Here is a 19,346-nt window from a genome sequence, read left to right on the forward strand (position 1 = left end):
GAACATGCCGCAGATATGTAGACCTTATGGAATATGGAGGCGGTGAAACGCTTCAGGGAGAGCAGTGCTGGTCATTGACAAGGCACTGGGGTTGAGTTGGTTAGCCAGTGACGGCTCGACCACCGGCGGCTTGTCAGAGCCCTTGTCCTCCTCCACGATCTTGAGTCTGACCACTGTCCGTCTGCAGACATCGATAAGTCCGAATCTGTCATTGGGTATCCTAGCTCCACTGAGGAAGGAAGAGGGCCTCAAGCCTGGGGCTTCCTCTTCCCCCTCTTCTTCCTCTGGAAAGATGCCAGTCATTTCCTCGTCATCAAACTTGTCAATGACAAGGTCCCCTTCCCCCGCTGCAAGCTCATCAAACAGTGGTTTGAGGTCCTCTGGGTAACTCTCTGCTACCTCCACCCATGTGGGTTGAGGTTGCGTGGTAGCCTCCTCACCTGCAGGCTGTGAGGGTGATAGGGCCCACAAAAGGACTGCTCTTCACAGCCTTCACTTGAGGGCGGTCTTGGGAAAGTCCATACCGTGCACAGGGTGCACGGGAAAGCGAGTACTGACTTAGCATGTTACCCAGCTTAGCTAAGTCTTCCGGCGAGAGCTAGCCCGTTGTAGTGTTTTTAGCTAGCTTTCGAGCTAGCTAGACAAGAGACAGGAGCTAGCAATGTTACCTTTGCAGGTAGTAATGCTGGTGTGTTTAACTAACTTTCCAGCGAGCCTTGCGGTGTGGGCTAACTAAGTCTCGATAGCTAGCTGTATACTCAAAGCAAAACTTTCCTTTTGATCAGTACTCAACGCCATCGACAGGAGCTGAGGCCCCAAGTTTTGCAGTGTTAACCTTACTGTTCGCTTGAGAACAGTTCAGTAGGAAGACTTTAGTGAGCATAGTGAGCATAGTCTCTTCCGCAAGGAAGAGAGGCGAGAATGACCAGTGGGCGGGCGAGTGGCGCCTTATAAGGAGACCTGTCTGTCTCCAACAGACATTGTGTGATTGGTTCTTTGAGCCCAGTGATCAGGCGAGCAAAGTATTTGAAATTAAACCTGCTTTTCCAATGCATTTAGGCTTATCCAATGCCACATTGATATGACATCTGTTTGGAGTTAAGCCTAATTTCAACCAAAACCTGGAAAGGTATATCCTACAAAAAAAAGGCTTTACAAAATGTAATGAGGGTGTTTTTATAATGTAATGATAATAACAATTCAAGTGCTCACACATAACAGAGACTCATATCTTTGGTAGAAGCACCAAATAGTGTTTTTAGGGCCCCATGGCTGAAAATCAAGTTGATTACGATTTTCCTCCTATCAATAGCCCATCATCAGCTGTTGGAATATCAAAACTGACCAGCGGATCAGTAGTATTTCACTCTATTATGGTTACCTTTGACCAGAAAGATCAGTGAACACAAACGTTCGTCAATAGAGAGCTACAGATCACAGGGTTTTGTTCTAGCCCCGCACTAAGTTAGGTAATTCATTTCAATGAGATCATGAAGTTGATTGGTTGAATCAGGTGGGCAGGAGATGACATGGTAGCATATCTGCCAGAGCCTACTGTTAGTATACAGTATGTGGTTCAGTGCTGGGCTGCCCCTCCACAATGTTTGGCCTCTGAGGCCCCTCTCAGGGCCCGCTCCTCCTTTAGGTTAGCCTCCTTTAACTCCTCTCTGGCTCTCTGCAGCAGCTCTGGGCACAGCAGCACATCCAGTGCTGTCATGGCCAGGGCCTTGGCCGCCCGCAGGGTGTAGAACTGAGCTTTATCATCACCTAGACGATGTATTCAGAGACACACACAAGTAAGCCTATGTGAAAAATGGTTGAATACTATATTACATAATATACAGTACCAGTCAAAAGTTTGGACACACCTACTCATTGCAGGGTTTTTCTTTATGTGTACTATTTTCTACATTGTAGGATAATAGTGAAGACATCAAAACTATGAAATAACACATGGAATCATGTAGTAACCATAAAAGTGTTAAACAAATCAAAATATATTTTATATTTGAGATCCTTCAAAGTAGCCACCCTTTGCATTGATGACAGCTTTACACACTTTTGGCATTCTCTCAACCAGCTTCATGAGGTAGCCACCTGGAATGCATTTCAAATAACAGGTGTGCTTGTTAAAAGTTCATTTGTGGAATTTCTTTCCTTCTTAATGCATTTGAGCCAATCAGTTGTGTTGTGACAAGGTGGGGGGTGGGGGGTATATATAGAATATAGCCCTATTTGGTAAAATACCAAGTCCATTTTATGGCAAGATCAGCTTAAAAAAGCAAAGAGAAATGACAATTGATCATTACTTCAAGGCATGAAGGTCAGTCAATCTGGAAAATTTAAAGAACTTTGAAAGTTTCTTCAAGTGCAGTCGCAAAAACCATCAAGCACTACGATGAACGGCTCTCATGAGGACCGCCACAGGAAAAGAAGACCCAGAGTTATCTTTGCTGCAGAGGATACATTCATTAGAGTTACAAGCCTCAGAAATTGCAGCCCAAATAAATGCTTCACAAATTCAAGTAACAGACACTCTTTGCACACTCTTGGCATCAAGAGTGTTACACACTTTTTTGGTTACTACATGATTCCATGTGTAATTTCATAGTTTTCTTTTTTCACTATTATTCTAAAATGTAGAAGAAAGTACAAATAAAGAAAAACCATTGGTGTCCAAACTTTTGACTGGTACTGTACCTATATTTTCACTGGACAGCTACTGTAAAACAGGGGTAGGCAAACCTGTTTGTATTTCATACATATTTTAAATTTTTATGCTGCACTCATATTTGCCCTTCTGGGACAATAAAGACTTACTGAACTGAACTGAGATAAAATTATTTTTTTTCTCCATCTAATGGAGTAGACTACAGCTCATTCAGAAAGTATTCAGACCCCTTCCCCTTTTCCACATTTTGATACGTTACAGACTCTAAAATTGATTCAATGATTTGTTTCCCTCATCAATCTACACACAATACCCCATAATGACAAAGCAAAAACAGTTTTTTTAGAAATGTTTGCAGATTTATATATATATATATTTTTTAAACTTAATTACATAAGTATTCAGACACTTTGACATCAGACTCGAAATTTAGCTCAGGTGCATCCTGTTTCCATTGATCATCCTTAAGATGTTTCTACAACTTGATTGGAGTCCACCTGTGGTAAATTCCATTGATTGGACATGATTTGAAAAGGCACACCTGTCTATATAAGGTCCCACAGTTGACAGTGCATGTCAGAGCAAAAACCAAGACATGAGGTCAAAGGAATTGTCCGTAGAGCTCTGAGACAGGATTGTGTCGCGGCACAGATCTGGGGAATGGCAACATTGAAGGTCCCCAAGAACACAGTGGCCTCCATCATTCTTAAATGAAAGAAGTTTGGCGCACAGCCAAGACAGCCACTCCTGCGTTTCGGGACAAGTCTCTGAATGTCCTTGAGTGGCCCCAATCCACCCGGACAGAGCTTGAGAGAATTTGCAGAGAAGAATGGAAGAAACTCTCCAAATACAGGTCTGCCAAGCTTGTAGTGTCATACCCAAGAAGACTCAAGGCTGTAATCGCTGCCAAAGGTGCTTCAACAAAGTACTGAGTAAAGAGTCTGAATACTTATGTAAATGTTATATTTCAGTGTTTTATTTTTAATACATTTGCTACAATTTCAGAAAACCTGTTTTGGCTTTTTCATTATGGGGTATTGTGTATAGATTATTGAGGGGAAAAAACAATTTATTCAATTTTAGAACAAGGCTGTAACATAACAAAATGTGGAAAAAGTCAAGGGGTCTGAATACTTTCCGAATGCACCCTGTCTACTGTGTTTCTAATTGATTTCAGGTGTATGACAAAGACATACCAGCAGCTACGGTGTATTCCTCTGTGTGGTTTAGAGCATCTGAGCCAATGTAAAAGTAAGGGTGGATTCCGGGAACAATAAAAGACACATTGCCAAAGTCTGTGGAGCCTGTGGAGATTACAAACAATCAAAGGTCTTTCATTCTACATTACAGCATTACAGTTTCATTGCATAAAAAGAACATTGCCTCCTAGTTCTTCCAATGACCACAATACGGCCTGTGGAAAGCACAGTGAGGGATGCACCATTGAGTTGCTGTCTTACCAGAGGTGTTTTTGAGGACATCTTCATCTGTAGTGAATTCCATCCCCAAAGCCTTGCCGTTTACCTCATACAACCCATGCAGGGTGGGATTCCGCAGGACATTGTGAAAGGCATTCCTTGCGAACTCCAGTTCAACCTTTAAAAAATATATATTTTTGGTGAATCGCTTTGGATCAGGGTTAGGGTCCATTTGAAATTTCTGAATTTAATTATATTCAACTCATTGGCCACACCCAACAGGAATCAGAATTTGAATATCCTGTAAAAGTAACTGCCTCTTTACTGCCGTATCATGTCCCCTAATCTTTTGAATGGGCTTGATGATTATATTAGCAAATTCGTGAAAAACGCAGTCATTGATATACAGTGCCTTCGGAAAGTATTCACAATTACTTAATATTTTCTACATTTTGTTGTGTTACAGCCTGCATTTTTAAATGTATTTGATTGAGATTGTGCCTCTGGTCTACACACAATACCCCATAATGTCAAAGTGGAATTTGGTTTGTAGAGAAATTTTGAAATTAATTTTTAAAAAAATGTAACTTAATAATCTTGTGTCAATAAGTACTCAAACTCTTTGTTATGGCCAGCTTAAATAAATTCAGGAGTAAAAATGTGCTTAACATAATGAGTTGCATGGTCTCATTCCGTGTTCAATAAGTCCAGAGCATCTTATCTGAGTTTGACAGTCGTTTCACTGACTTTGCATCACTTGAGCCTATTGCCACTTATATGTGCTTTCCATTTGGCACAGACATAAATGTGGAAGTCATTGCCTCCAAAATGGGATCACATATTCAGTTGGACACAACTATAGCAGAAACTGAAATTCTCATCCTTCAAAATGACATTCAGCTGAACTCCAGGGCAACCACTGAGATGAAGGAAGAGTTCTGGGAGCTACTGCTAGAGAAGTATCCCAACATAAGAAGATGTGCTCTCAACTTAACAGCCCCTTTTGGATCAACCTACCTCTGTGAGTCTGCATTTTCTCACATTAAGTACAGATCTACTACAACTGATGACCACTTTGTGGCCTGCATGAGACTTGCAACAAGTTGCTACAGCCTTGACAATGAAAAACTACTAGTATCCACGCAATGCCAAAAGTAACACTAAGGTAGGAAATTAAATTAGTTGCACTTATTTGTGGAAAACATGTTATTGGTCCACATTATATTTGGGTATCAAATAGCAGCAGGTCCATGCTCAGTGGTGTGTTGCGTTTCATACATGTTGTTGGTTGGTTTAGATTTAGAGACTGGTAGATCTCATCAGACTGACAAATGAAAAAGTAGATCTCACATCAAAGAAGATTGGGTACACCTGCTCTACAGAATAAAAATATTCCAAAACATGCATCCTGTTTGCAACAAGGCACTTAAGTAATACTGCAAAAAATGTGGCAACGAAATGAATAGAAAGCGGTATGATGGGGGCAAATCCAACACAACACATCACTGAGTACCACTCTTCATATTTTCAAGCGTGGTCGTGGCTGCATCATGTTATGGGTATGTTTGTCATCGGCAAGGGCTAGGGAGTTTTTTGGGATAAAAAGGAACTGAATACAGGCAAAATCCTAGAGGAAAACCTGGTTCAGTCTGCTTTCCAACAGAGACTGGGAGACAAATTCATCTTTCAGGACAATAACCTAAAAGAAATCTACACTGGAGTTGCTTACAAAGACGATATAGAATGTTCCTAAGTGACCTAGTTACAGTTAACATAAATCGGCTTGAAAATCAAGACTTGAAAATGGCTGTTTAGCAATGATATTCAAAATAACTTGACATAGCTTGATAAAAAAAAAAAGAATAATGGACAAATATTGTACAACCCAGGTGTGCAAAGCTCTTACTTACCTAAAAAGACTCACAGCTGTAATCGCCGCCAAAGGTGCATCTACAACAAAGTATTGACTCAGGGGTGTGAATACTTCTGTAAATTATATATTTCTGTATTTCTATTTTCAATAAATTTGATAGAATTTCTAAAAACATGTTTTCACTTTGTGATTATGGGGTATTGTCTGTAGATGGGTGAGAAAACAAAAATATTTAACCAATTTTGAATTCAGGCTTTAACACAACAAAATGTGGAATAGGTTAAGGAATATAAATACTTTCTGAAGGCACAATTATATTTGTGTTTGTGGATATCATTCAAAAAGCCTATACCAGTTAAAAGACTAGGAAAATGATGCATCACTTGCTTAGCATATTGAATTTGAATTGAAGGAAGTAGAATTTAATTCAAACCAATTCAAAGAAATCAATGGAGACATGAAACATGAGTCTCAAACATTTTGCCAAAAGCATCTGCCACTTATTACTGCAAAGAATATAATGTTTGTGTTTTTGCCATGATGTGTTAGGTTGCTCCCTTCAATTCTAGAGTGTTTGATCTAACGCATTCTGGGAAATTATTTTTCCCCATAATATTTTATAACATGTAAGTGAATTATGAATTATTACAGACAACCTACAAAATGTTCTTAGAATTTTCCCATCGGACTGTAATTATTTAAATAGACTTTAGGATGAGTTTTAAATATGAAATGTTTCAAGAACATGTTAAACATAGTATTGGTAACCATACATGATGTCAAAATAAACATGTGCGTAATGATGTATGCAATAAATTATCCATTTTAATTTCAATGAATTAAATTCTACTTCCTTTCAATCAAATTCAATAAAAAAATGCTGCTTCCTGTGGAGTGAGGCCAATTAGAATGTAATTCAAATTCAAGAATTAAATTTTAATTATAGACTAATTCATAACTAAATTCAGAATTGAATTAATTTTCCTACTCTGGAAAATTATGTTGAGGAAATTTGTTTGTTAAATATAACAATAATTTGTGTGACACGCAAAAAGATAAGTTATTCACATATTTCTCTTAAATTATTATTTTTCTTCTTTGTGGTGATTTTGTCATTGTGCTTACTTCACAGCCAGTTGCCATGGCAGCGGCTCTAAAACACATCTCAGCCTTGGCCTTGATGGTGGGCAAGTCTTTACGTAAGGGAGTTCGGAGATAGTACTCCAGCTCTGTGTAGGCAGGGATGATGTTGGGTTTCACCCCTCCATGCTTGATGATACCTGCACAGGACCACACAAGGAAGCAATGTAGAACTATATTTGGTAAATGTTTGCTGCATAGAGTTTGCAGGCCTCCCATTCCTTCTGCGTAGAGTTTAAAATGGCTCTGAAGTTGTTATTGTGGAAATAAATATTACTCTTGAGGACAAGATCAGGAGGAACATAGAGTACGTGTTTATGTTAACTGAGCTGTCCCTCACCGTGGATTCTCCAGTCTGGCTTGAGTTGCTGTCTGAGCACTGAAAGGTTATTGTAGGCAAGGACAGCAGCGTCCAGCGCGTTGACCCCTTCCCAGGGATAGGCTGCAGCATGAGATGCCTTGCCATGGTATCTCACTATGACACTGGAAATAGAAAAATTGTGCCAAAACGTTGGTCTTTACCCATAAAATATTGGGAGCATATTTAGAGTGTGTGACTATCTGAATATATATATATTTTTTTACACAAGTTTACTATTCTATTAGTCAGTACCACTTACAACATTTTTGAGTGTGTATCAACTTATGCCTTTCACTGGTAATGAAACAATAAACCAGACCTAGGCCTCAGAGTCGTTGGTCTGGTTTATTCTGAGATTCATCAGCGGTATTTCACATGTTGCAACTGGTCTGACTGCAGCCTGAAATAGCACTGCAATGCAGCCAGGGGCCCCAGTACAGAGTTCATGCATATTTTACAAGGGGTTCTCTGCCAACAATGGATTGCACTCTACAACATGGATCTCTACCTAATATGTTTTCCGTTCTAGCAGCCATTAACTATGACAAGTGCGAATATGAAAGATTGCGTACGTTTCCCAAATGTACCCTTTTAGTAGTGCGCTATAGAAGGAATGTGGTGCCATCGGGTGCCATAAAAATACAATTAGACTGTTGTGTGTGAGCCCTTGAAATAACCTTACTCGTGTTCAGCCACATCTGGCAGCCAGGAAGCATCCTCCTGTGAGGGATGAGCCATGAATACCACGTCCATGCCATCAAACGCTCTCTCCCTTATCAGGTCGATTTTACCCCCTCCATCCTCTTCTGCTGGGGTTCCCAACACTGTCACCTGTGGAGGAAGAGTTGGCTGGTCAATGTGTCCAGAGCATTAGGTTCATGCAAATCCTATTTGACAATGCACTCAAGAATGATGCTTCAGGTTATTGGATGTGTAAGGGAGGTTACCCTAGAGTTGGGGGTTTCAGTGAGGTGGCAACAATGCAGAGATGATTTTCTTTCCCAGCGTGAGGCTTTTATTTGCATGTGGAGATAATAGCCAGCTATATTTATAGGCAATTATTTTTTATAAAGACTTCCTCATATGCATTCTCCTGTTCTATTGGTTTTCTTTCCACGTTCTTTCATTGTCAAGCAGCCAAAGGCATTATCCTACTCATATTTGCAACCCATGATAGTTGTTGTATCTTCAAATCCCTCCTCTTTCTAACGGATATTTCCATATCTGTGTACATTGTTGCGCCTAAAATGTGAATAAATAATAGTTTATCAACATTTTAAGCTAAACATTCCAATCTATTCTATCAGCCCTATTAATTGATACAGCATATACCTCCACTACACTACATTGATGCGTATCAGTGTGAGATTAAGAAGTGAGTTTACACAACGCCCACTGAAAAATAAGTGGGTATACAGCGTATAACTGCATATACCCTCCACTACACCAGTGACAGCATGGTTAGTACATAATAATAAACATCATGGCAGCCTATTTTGACTCACTTTAATATACACCCAGTGGCCAGTTTATTAGATACACCCATCTATACTGAACACAAATATAAATGCAACATGTGAAGTGTCAAAAGATCCCAGAAATGTTCCATATGCACAAAGAGCTTACTTCTCCAATTTTGTGCACACATTTGTTTACATCCCTGTTAGTGAGCATTTAGCCAAGATAATCCTCCCACATGACATGTGTGGCATATAAAGATGCTGATTAAACAGCATGATCATTACACAGCCGCAAACCACGCGTAACCACACCAGCCCAGGACCTCCACATCCGGCTTCTTCACCAGCGGGATCGTCTAAGACCAGCCACACGGACAGCTGATGAAACTGAGGAGTATTTGTCTGTAATAAAGCCATTTTGTAGGGAAGAGCTTATTCTGATTGGCTGGGCCTGGCTCCCCAGTGGGTGGGCCTATACCCTCCCAGACCCACCCATGGCTATGCCCTGCCCGGTCATGTGAAATTCATAGATAATGAATTTATTTCAATTGACTGATTTCCTTATATGAACTGTAAGACACCATTACACCCACCACCACCAGCCTGTACCGTTGACACCAGGCTGGATGGGGCCATGAACTCATGCTGCTTATGGCGCACCTGTTAGCTTGCACGATTCGTCCCATCCTCCTTCGACCTCTCTCATCAAAGAGCTGTTTTTGACCCCCAGGACTGGATATTTTGTGTTTGACGCACCATTCTCTGTAAACCCTAGACACAGTTGTGCTTGACAAACCCAGGAAGCCCGCCAGTTTCTGAGATCCTGGAGCTGGCGCGCCTGGCACAGACGATCATACCATGCTCAAAGTCGCTTTGGTCACTTGTTGTGCCCATTCTAATGTTCAACCAAACAGTAACTGAATGGCTCGATGTCTGTCTGTCTGCCTGCTTTAGCAAGTCACGGCCACTTGACTCAATGTCTGTCGGAACAAACCATTTTCGTGAACGTTTGAGTAGCTAATAAACTGGCCACTGAGTGTACATTATATAACACACTCAGTACCGTTTCATTACAATAAATATGTTAAATGACTAACAGCAGACTCCCAGGAGGATAACATGCACCCTCAGGCAGAGGTGGCACCACAGGTCCCAGGGTGGTGGGGCAAAAAAAAAACGTGGCCCAGAGTTTTTCCTGATCTGGTATACATCCAGACCCTATCGGGTATAAAAGGTTTTGTGTGGGCTATGATAGGACCAGAGTTTTTCCTGATCTGGTATACATCCAGACCCTATCAGGTATAAAAGGTTTTGTGTGGGCTATGATAAGACCAGAGTTTTTCCTGATCTGGTATACATCCAGACCCTATCGGGTATAAAAGGTTTTGTGTGGGCTATGATAGGACCAGAGTTTTTCCTGATCTGGTATACATCCAGACCCTATCGGGTATAAAAGGTTTTGTGTGGGCTATGATAAGACCAGAGTTTTTCCTGATCTGGTATACATCCAGACCCTATCGGGTATAAAAGGTTTTGTGTGGGCTATGATAAGACCAGAGTTTTTCCTGATCTGGTATACATCCAGACCCTATCGGGTATAAAAGGTTTTGTGAGGGCTATGATAAGACCAGAGTTTTTCCTGATCTGGTATACATCCAGACCCTATCGGGTATAAAAGGTTTTGTGTGGGCTATGATAGGACCAGAGTTTTTCTAATCAGAGCACATGGTTTAAAAAACTCCTGACCCTAGGGAGGATGAAAACCCTGTAAAACTGCAGCAACATTGAACTTGTTTATATGAATTATATTTCAAAACTAGACTAAGGGGGGGGGGGGGGGTTCCTTTACGCAGAGAACAACCGGACAATAGAACTCACAGGGCTGAGCTTGCATTATGCAGGTTTACATCGTGTAGGCCTATGCAACTGCAATTAAAAAAGCAACTCACAGTCTATGCCATCACTGTTGTGTTGTTTTTTTTACATTCAGGTAGGCTAATAATTGTGGATTGAAAAGGTCAAGGTAGCCTAGCCAGCCAGCCAGATCACATTCACATTTTCAGAAAATGAATTGATGTATTTGTGTTTGCGTTAGGATAAAACAATTTTATCCGAACACAAATAAATTGACTATAAATACACAACATTACAATGTCTTCATCCTTGCCAGGGAGGACAAGGCCTGTAAGCATATGCAGCTGTGGTTGTAATCAGTAGCCTACAGTTGATCAGACTGAAAAATCACCACATTTCCATCACATATTTTTTCAATTTAACTGGGCAAGCCAGTTAAGAACACATTCTTATTTACAATGACGGCCTAACCCGGACGACTCTGGGCCAATTGTGAGTTGCCCAATCAGGCCGGATAGGATTCAGCTTGGATTCGAACCAAGGTCTGTAGTGCCGTAGACTGCTGCGCCACTCGGGAGCCCCATACAGCATGTCAGATCGGTAATGTTTAGCTGTAGGCTGATGCAACATTTCTATGAAGAGTTTGTGCTTGTGTAACTCTGGCGGGAGTGAGGTGTTTTCACTTTTGCTTTATTCACGAGGTCATGCAACCCGATACGATTCATGGTTGCTGCGTTCACGTCGTGAGAACATAGCAGGGGTGAAATGTAGGTGCAACTCGATATGATATGTGCCTCTGTTCACGACAGGGGAACTGAGCAGGAGTTAACGACTTCAGTGAAACTCCACGTGATTATTGCATTCATATTTTCTGGCGTTGCACTTGCATTCAGTAGTGTCTAAGAGTCACGTGATTATGGAAAAAGGACACAGATGGTTCCTGATGTGAGAGATTCACTGTGGTGTTAAACAGAACAACTGGTGCTGTGAGATTAGGATATCAGGACCTGTAACAGTAAAGCAAAGGATCGCAATATATGGGGAAATGGAATGGCTGCAGTTTTTCCGTTATGAGAACATGATGAATGGAATGCTAAGGCATAAATGTACTAAAGTGTGTATTCTTCTTATTCTGTCCTTTTGCTGTAGGCCTATTAATGTTATGTATTATGTCATGCTTTCTGTTTTGTGTGCTCCCCGGAAATATCGCTGCTGTAGCTAATGAGGATCCTAATAAAATACTAAACACTAAAATGAACACTGGAGGTAAGTGGAGAGCGTGCTTTGCACTTGGGCGTGCCTTGTGGCCGGCTCGCACAACCTGTTATGTCGGTGAGACACACAGAACCTGTTTCCAATATGGACTGCTAAATTGTGCAAGAGTTGACAAACCATGAAGCACAACAGTAGGCATACTTTCTCATTCTTGTTAACGCTTTTGAATCATCATTTTCATGAAACTGTGAGCATGCACGTAAAATATATCTTCAAACATTTTACCTGTACAGGGACGGGGAAATCGGGTGTGTGTTCTACCAAAGCTTTTAATCCGATCGCTGCAGCAGCTCCTATTTCCGCAATGAGGTTATGGCCACATGCATGTCCAATGCCTGGCAGTGCGTCGTATTCACTCAAGAAACCAACATTTATGACATTATTGTTCTCCTTGCCACCGACAGGTCCCCATATGGCACGGAATGCTGTCTCGAGCTTAAAATGACTGTCCACAGTCCATCCCTTCTCCTCTGAGAAAAATGTAACTAACCTGTCGTGGGACTTTCTTTCTTCATATGCGAGTTCTGGGCAACTCCATATGTCTTTACTAAGACGATGAAGCCTGTCCTTGGCTTCGTCGATACAACTACCAACTTTTTGTTTTAGCTCCAGGAGCGTATCTGTAGCGTGCTGAGCCATTTATAACGAGTCGACTGAGTCAGCACTAAACACTGGACTGCAGACAGTAGGGAATCTTCATTTGCTCAGATTGACTGGAGTGACGACTGCATTTCAACACATTTTGCCATGGTGCATTGAAAACAATGTGCTGTTTTATAATGCTATTCTATACATTTTGTAATGAGGCTAAGTGAAAATGCTGCCGTTTTAAAGCACATTTTCTGCAATTATACAGTTTTTGCCATGGGGCAGAGTTTTTTGTTGCTATTTTATAGCGCATCTCATGCTTTTGTTCACATTTTGCCATGAGGCTGGGAGAAAATGTGGCAATTTTAAAGTTAATTTCCTGCTAGTCTACACCTTTTGCTATCATATATCTGCCCCCCCCCCAAAAAAAAAAAAATATATATATATTATCCTACATGAAGAATAGCTCTATAGTTGTGGCCAAAAGTTTTGAGAATGCCACAAATATTAATTTTCACAGAGTTTGCTGCTTCAGTGACTTTAGATATTTTTGTCAGATGTTACTATGGAATACTGAAGTATAATTACAAGCATTTCATAAGTGTCAAAGGCTTTTATTGACAATTACATGAAGTTGATGCAAAGAGTCAATATTTGCAGCATTGACCCTTCTTTTTCAAGGCCTCTGCAATCCTCCTTGGCATGCTGTCAATTAACTTCTGGGCCACATCCTGATTGATGGCAGCCCATTCTTGCATAATCAATGCTTGGAGTTTGTCAGAATTTGTGGGGTTTTGTTTGTCCACCTGCCTCTTGAGGATTGACCACAAGATCTCAATGGGATTAAGGTCTGGGGGGTTTCCTGGCCATGGACCCAAAATATCAATGATTTGTTCCCCGAGCCATTTAGTTATCACTTTGCCTTATGGCAAGGTGCTCCATCATGCTGGAAAATGCATTGTTCATCACCAAACTTTTCCTGGATGGTTGGGAGAAGTTGCTCTCGGATGATGCGTTGGTACCGTTCTTTATTCATGGCTGTGTTCTTAGGCAAAATTGTGAGTGAGCCCACTCCCTTGGCTGAGAAGCAACCCCACACATGAATGGTCTCAGGATGCTTTACTGTTGGCATGACACAGGACTGATGGTAGAGCACACCTTTTCTTCTCCGGACAAGCTTTTTTCCGGATGCCCCAAACAATCGGAAAGGGGATTCATCAGAGAAAATGACTTTACCCAGTCCTCAGCAGTCTAATCCCTGTACCTTTTGCAGAATATCAGAATGTCCCTGATGTTTTTCCTGGAGAGAAGTGGCATCTTTGCTGCCCTTCTTGACACCAGGCCATCCTCCAAAAGTCTTTGCCTCACTGTGCGTGCAGATGCACTCACGCCTGCCTGTTGCCATTCCTGAGCAAGCTCTGTACTGGTGGTGCCCTGATCCCGCAGCTGAATCAACTTTAGGAGACGGTCCTGGCGCTTGTTGGACTTTCTTGGGCGCCCTGAAGCTTTCTTCACAACAATTTAACCCCTCTCCTTGAAGTTCTTGATGATCTGATAAATGGTTGATTTAGGTGCAATCTTACTGGCAGCAATATCCTTGCCTGTGAAGCCCTTTTTGTGCAAAGCAATGATGATGGCACGTGTTTCCTTGCAGGTAACCATGGTTGACAGAGGAAGAACAATGATTCCAAGCACCACCCTCCTTTTGAAGCTTCCAGTCTGTTATTCAAACTCAATCAGCATGACAGAGTGATCTGACGTAGCAGTAAGACGTCCTGTCGTGTCATGTCCCTTGTATATATCGTTTTTTTTCTTTTTGTTTTTACATATTTTTCATCGCATATCTTTTAAAACATTTTGCTAAACCTCAGCTTCTAAATACTCTCCTGCAACCCGCCTGCAACCCGCCTCACCCAATGTAGCTATTTTTCCTAAAGTATTTATATTTACTTCGGATCTCGGAACCCCTCAACTGAAGATAGCCAGCTAACTACCAGCTATGCTAGCGGTCTTCAGCTAACCGGTCATCAGCTAACCTTTAGCTCGGAAAGCTCTCGCCAGTTCGAACAACGCGACTCTAACCAGAGCATAACGGACCTATTTATTTTTTTATCCCCGGATTCCCACCGCAAACGGAACATTTTTCAGCTGGATCTTCACAACTAGCTATCTAGCTAAACCGCAACCCCGGATGATTACTCCTGGCTAGCGTTTCCACCCACTTAGCTTGAAGCTAGCCCGGCCAGAGCCCCTGTGCTACCACCGTAGCATACTCCTGGGCTACAATACCCGGACCCACGACCGGTCTATCGATGTCACCGCATGAAGAGGAATAAACAGACTCACCCCATCGCGACGTCCCCCAAAGGCTAACTCTCTAGCCCTTGCTATCTCCTTGCTTGCTAACTCGGCCTGCTAACTGCTAGCTTGTTTAGCCCCGGTCCGCTAACTTCTACCTTGTTCAGCCCCGGCCTACTAACCGTCTGAATCGCCGCGTCCCAAACACTCACTGGACCCATATTTACTTTCTATCTCTTTTCGATTTTTAATTTGTTTATACCTTCCGGTAACCTGCCTCACCCAATGTGATACGGAATCGCTATTATTTTAAATTTTTAGAACACACTCAAGAACCTCCAGAAGCTAACCAGCTAACTAGCTACAAGCTATTTAGTCATTGTTAGTTTCTTTTTAACCTGGATAACACTCGCCAGTCCAGCTTCCCTGCCCCATCCACCGCTGCCCCCTGGACACTGATCACTTGGCTACATAGCTGATGCACGCTGGACTGTCCATTAATCACGGTACTCCATTCTGCTTGTTTATGTTTTATCTGTCGGCCCCGTTGCCTAGTCAACGCCATTTTACCTGCTGTTGTTGTGCTAGCTGATTAGCTGTTGTTGTCTCACCTACTGTTTTAGCTAGCTCTCCCAATTCAACACCTGTGATTACTGTATGCCTCGCTGTATGTCTCTCTCAAATGTCAATATGCCTTGTATACTGTTGTTCAGGTTAGTTATCATTGTTTTAGTTCACAATGGAGCCCCTAGTTCCACTCTTCATACCCCTGATACCTCCTTTGTCCCACCTCCCACACATGCGGTGACCTCACCCATTACAACCAGCATGTCTTTGTATCATAGATAATTGCGTAATTATCGTATTTCGTCGTCCTAACGCAGTCTACACTGCTATCTGCCCTGCAGCTAGCCAGCTAGCTAACGTCCACCGTCTACCGATTAGCAGCACAACTATTACACTCAACTGAACGACTTGATTAGTGTAGTGTTAGCTAGCTACATAGTTGTCTTTGCTGTCTTCGTATCCAAGATAATTGTGTAGTTTAGAGTGTGTAGTTTTAGAGTGATTATCTTAATTTACCGAGGTTAGCTAGCCAGCTATTTGTCGTCCTTAACGTAGGAGACACTGCTAGCTAGCCAACAGCTAGCCAACGTCTACCGAACAGAACTTCCGCACTCAACAACCCGGTCGCATTTCGCTTCGCTCCACAGGTAGTATCACATTTTTCATTTCATTTCATTACAGTACAACGGCTTGATTTGTTTGATCGTAGCTAGCTACATAGCTAGCTACATAGCCGTCTTTGTATCAAAGATAATTGTGTAGTCTAGAGCGATTTCCTAGGTTAGCTAGCCAGCTATTGTCGTTCTTTTAACGCAACGTAACGTAATCAACACTGCTAGCTAGCCAGCTAGCCCCGAATAGCAGCACAGTAGAAACTATTACACTCAACGGAACGACTTGATTAGTGTAGTGTCAACAACGCAGCCACTGCCAGCTAGCCTACATAGTCAACAACGCAGCCTCTGCCAGCTAGCCTACTTCAGCAGTACTGTATCATTTTAATCATTTTAGTCAATAAGATTCTTGCTACGTAAGCTTAACTTTCTGAACACTCGAGACGTGTAGTCCACTTGTCATTCCAATCTCCTTTGCATTAGCGTAGCCTCTGTGTAGCCTGTCAACTATGTGTCTGTCTATCCCTGTTCTCTCCTCTCTGCACAGACCATACAAACGCTCCACACCGCGTGGCCGCGCCACCCTAATCTGGTGGTCCCAGCGCGCACGACCCACGTGGAGTTCCAGGTCTCCGGTAGCCTCTGGAACTGCCGATCTGCGGCCAACAAGGCAGAGTTCATCTCAGCCTATGTCTCCCTCCAGTCCTCGACTTCTTGGCACTGACGGGAACATGGATCACCACAGACAACACTGCTACTCCTACTGCTCTCTCTTCGTCTGCCCACGTGTTCTCGCACACCCCAAGAGCTTCTGGTCAGCGGGGTGGTGGCACCGGGATCCTCATCTCTCCCAAGTGGTCATTCTCTCTTTCTCCCTTACCCATCTGTCTATCGCCTCCTTTGAATTCCATGCTGTCACAGTTACCAGCCCTTTCAAGCTTAACATCCTTATCATTTATCGCCCTCCAGGTTCCCTCGGAGAGTTCATCAATGAGCTTGATGCCTTGATAAGCTCCTTTCCTGAGGACGGCTCACCTCTCACAGTTCTGGGCGACTTTAACCTCCCCACGTCTACCTTTGACTCATTCCTCTCTGCCTCCTTCTTTCCACTCCTCTCCTCTTTTGACCTCACCCTCTCACCTTCCCCCCTACTCACAAGGCAGGAAATACGCTCGACCTCATCTTTACTAGATGCTGTTCTTCCACTAACCTCATTGCAACTCCCCTCCAAGTCTCCGACCACTACCTTGTATCCTTTTCCCTCTCGCTCTCATCCAACACTTCCCACACTGCCCCTAATCGGATGGTATCGCGCCGTCCCAACCTTCGCTCTCTCTCCCCCGCTACTCTCTCCTCTTCCATCCTATCATCTCTTCCCTCTGCTCAAACCTTCTCCAACATATCTCCTGATTCTGCCTCCTCAACCCTCCTCTCCTCCCTTTCTGCATCGTTTGACTCTCTATGTCCCCTATCCTCCAGGCCGGCTCGGTCCTCCTCCCGCTCCGTGGCTCGACGACTCATTGCGAGCTCACAGAACAGTGTCCGGGCAGCCGAGCGGAAATGGAGGAAAACTCGCCTCCCTGCGGACCTGGCATCCTTTCACTCCCTCCTCTCTACATTTTCCTCTTCTCTCTCTGCTGCTAAAGCCACTTTCTACCACTCTAAATTCCAAGCATCTGCCTCTAACCCTAGGAAGCTCTTTGCCACCTTCTCCTCCCTCCTGAATCCTCCTCCCCCCTCCTCCCTCTCTGCAGATGACTTCGTCAACCATTTTGAAAAGAAGGTCGACGACATCCGATCCTCGTTTGCTAAGTCAAACGACACCGCTGGTTCTGCTCACACTGCCCTACCCTGTGCTCTGACCTCTTTCTCCCTCTCTCTCCAGATGAAATCTCGCGTCTTGTGACGGCCGGCCGCCCAACAACCTGCCCGCTTGACCCTATCCCCTCCTCTCTTCTCCAGACCATTTCCGGAGACCTTCTCCCTTACCTCACCTCGCTCATCAACTCATCCCTGACCGCTGGCTACGTCCCTTCCGTCTTCAAGAGAGCGAGAGTTGCACCCCTTCTGAAAAAACCTACACTCGATCCCTCCGATGTCAACAACTACAGACCAGTATCCCTTCTTTCTTTTCTCTCCAAAACTCTTGAACGTGCCGTCCTTGGCCAGCTCTCCCGCTATCTCTCTCAGAATGACCTTCTTGATCCAAATCAGTCAGGTTTCAAGACTAGTCATTCAACTGAGACTGCTCTTCTCTGTATCACGGAGGCGCTCCGCACTGCTAAAGCTAACTCTCTCTCCTCTGCTCTCATCCTTCTAGACCTATCGGCTGCCTTCGATATTGTGAACCATCAGATCCTCCTCTCCACCCTCTCCGAGTTGGGCATCTCCGGCGCGGCCCACGCTTGGATTGCGTCCTACCTGACAGGTCGCTCCTACCAGGTGGCGTGGCGAGAATCCGTCTCCACACCACGTGCTCTCACCACTGGTGTCCCCCAGGGCTCTGTTCTAGGCCCTCTCCTATTCTCGCTATACACCAAGTCACTTGGCTCTGTCATAACCTCACATGGTCTCTCCTATCATTGCTATGCAGACGACACACAATTAATCTTCTCCTTTCCCCCTTCTGATGACCAGGTGGCGAATCGCATCTCTGCATGTCTGGCAGACATATCAGTGTGGATGACGGATCACCACCTCAAGCTGAACCTCGGCAAGACGGAGCTGCTCTTCCTCCCGGGAAGGACTGCCCGTTCCATGATCTCGCCATCACGGTTGACAACTCCATTGTGTCCTCCTCCCAGAGCGCTAAGAACCTTGGCGTGATCCTGGACAACACCCTGTCGTTCTCAACTAACATCAAGGCGGTGGCCCGTTCCTGTAGGTTCATGCTCTACAACATCCGCAGAGTACGACCCTGCCTCACACAGGAAGCGGCGCAGGTCCTAATCCAGGCACTTGTCATCTCCCGTCTAGATTACTGCAACTCGCTGTTGGCTGGGCTCCCTGCCTGTGCCATTAAACCCTACAACTCATCCAGAACGCCGCAGCCCGTCTGGTGTTCAACCTTCCCAAGTTCTCTCACGTCACCCCGCTCCTCCGCTCTCTCCACTGGCTTCCAGTTGAAGCTCGCATCCGCTACAAGACCATGGTGCTTGCCTACGGAGCTGTGAGGGGAACGGCACCTCAGTACCTCCAGGCTCTGATCAGGCCCTACACCCAAACAA

At 43.6% G+C, this 19,346-nt stretch overlaps 1 protein-coding gene across 1 annotated transcript; it reads right to left on the reverse strand.

The window, feature by feature from the left end:
• Window positions 1–1,160: 1,160 nt before the first annotated feature.
• On the reverse strand, window positions 1,161–12,761 carry LOC115139591 (xaa-Arg dipeptidase). Its single transcript, XM_029677149.2, has 7 exons — window positions 12,278–12,761; window positions 8,146–8,294; window positions 7,443–7,585; window positions 7,088–7,242; window positions 4,132–4,267; window positions 3,868–3,975; window positions 1,161–1,767 (listed from the first exon to the last, which is right to left on the reverse strand). The coding sequence occupies exons 1-7, from the start codon at window positions 12,689–12,691 to the stop codon at window positions 1,577–1,579; spliced, it is 1,296 nt and encodes a 431-aa protein (XP_029533009.1). The 5' UTR covers window positions 12,692–12,761; the 3' UTR covers window positions 1,161–1,576.
• Window positions 12,762–19,346: the final 6,585 nt, after the last annotated feature.

The sequence above is a fragment of the Oncorhynchus nerka genome, linkage group LG13 (assembly GCF_034236695.1).
Source record: "Oncorhynchus nerka isolate Pitt River linkage group LG13, Oner_Uvic_2.0, whole genome shotgun sequence".
NCBI classification, from domain to species: Eukaryota; Metazoa; Chordata; class Actinopteri; order Salmoniformes; family Salmonidae; genus Oncorhynchus; species Oncorhynchus nerka.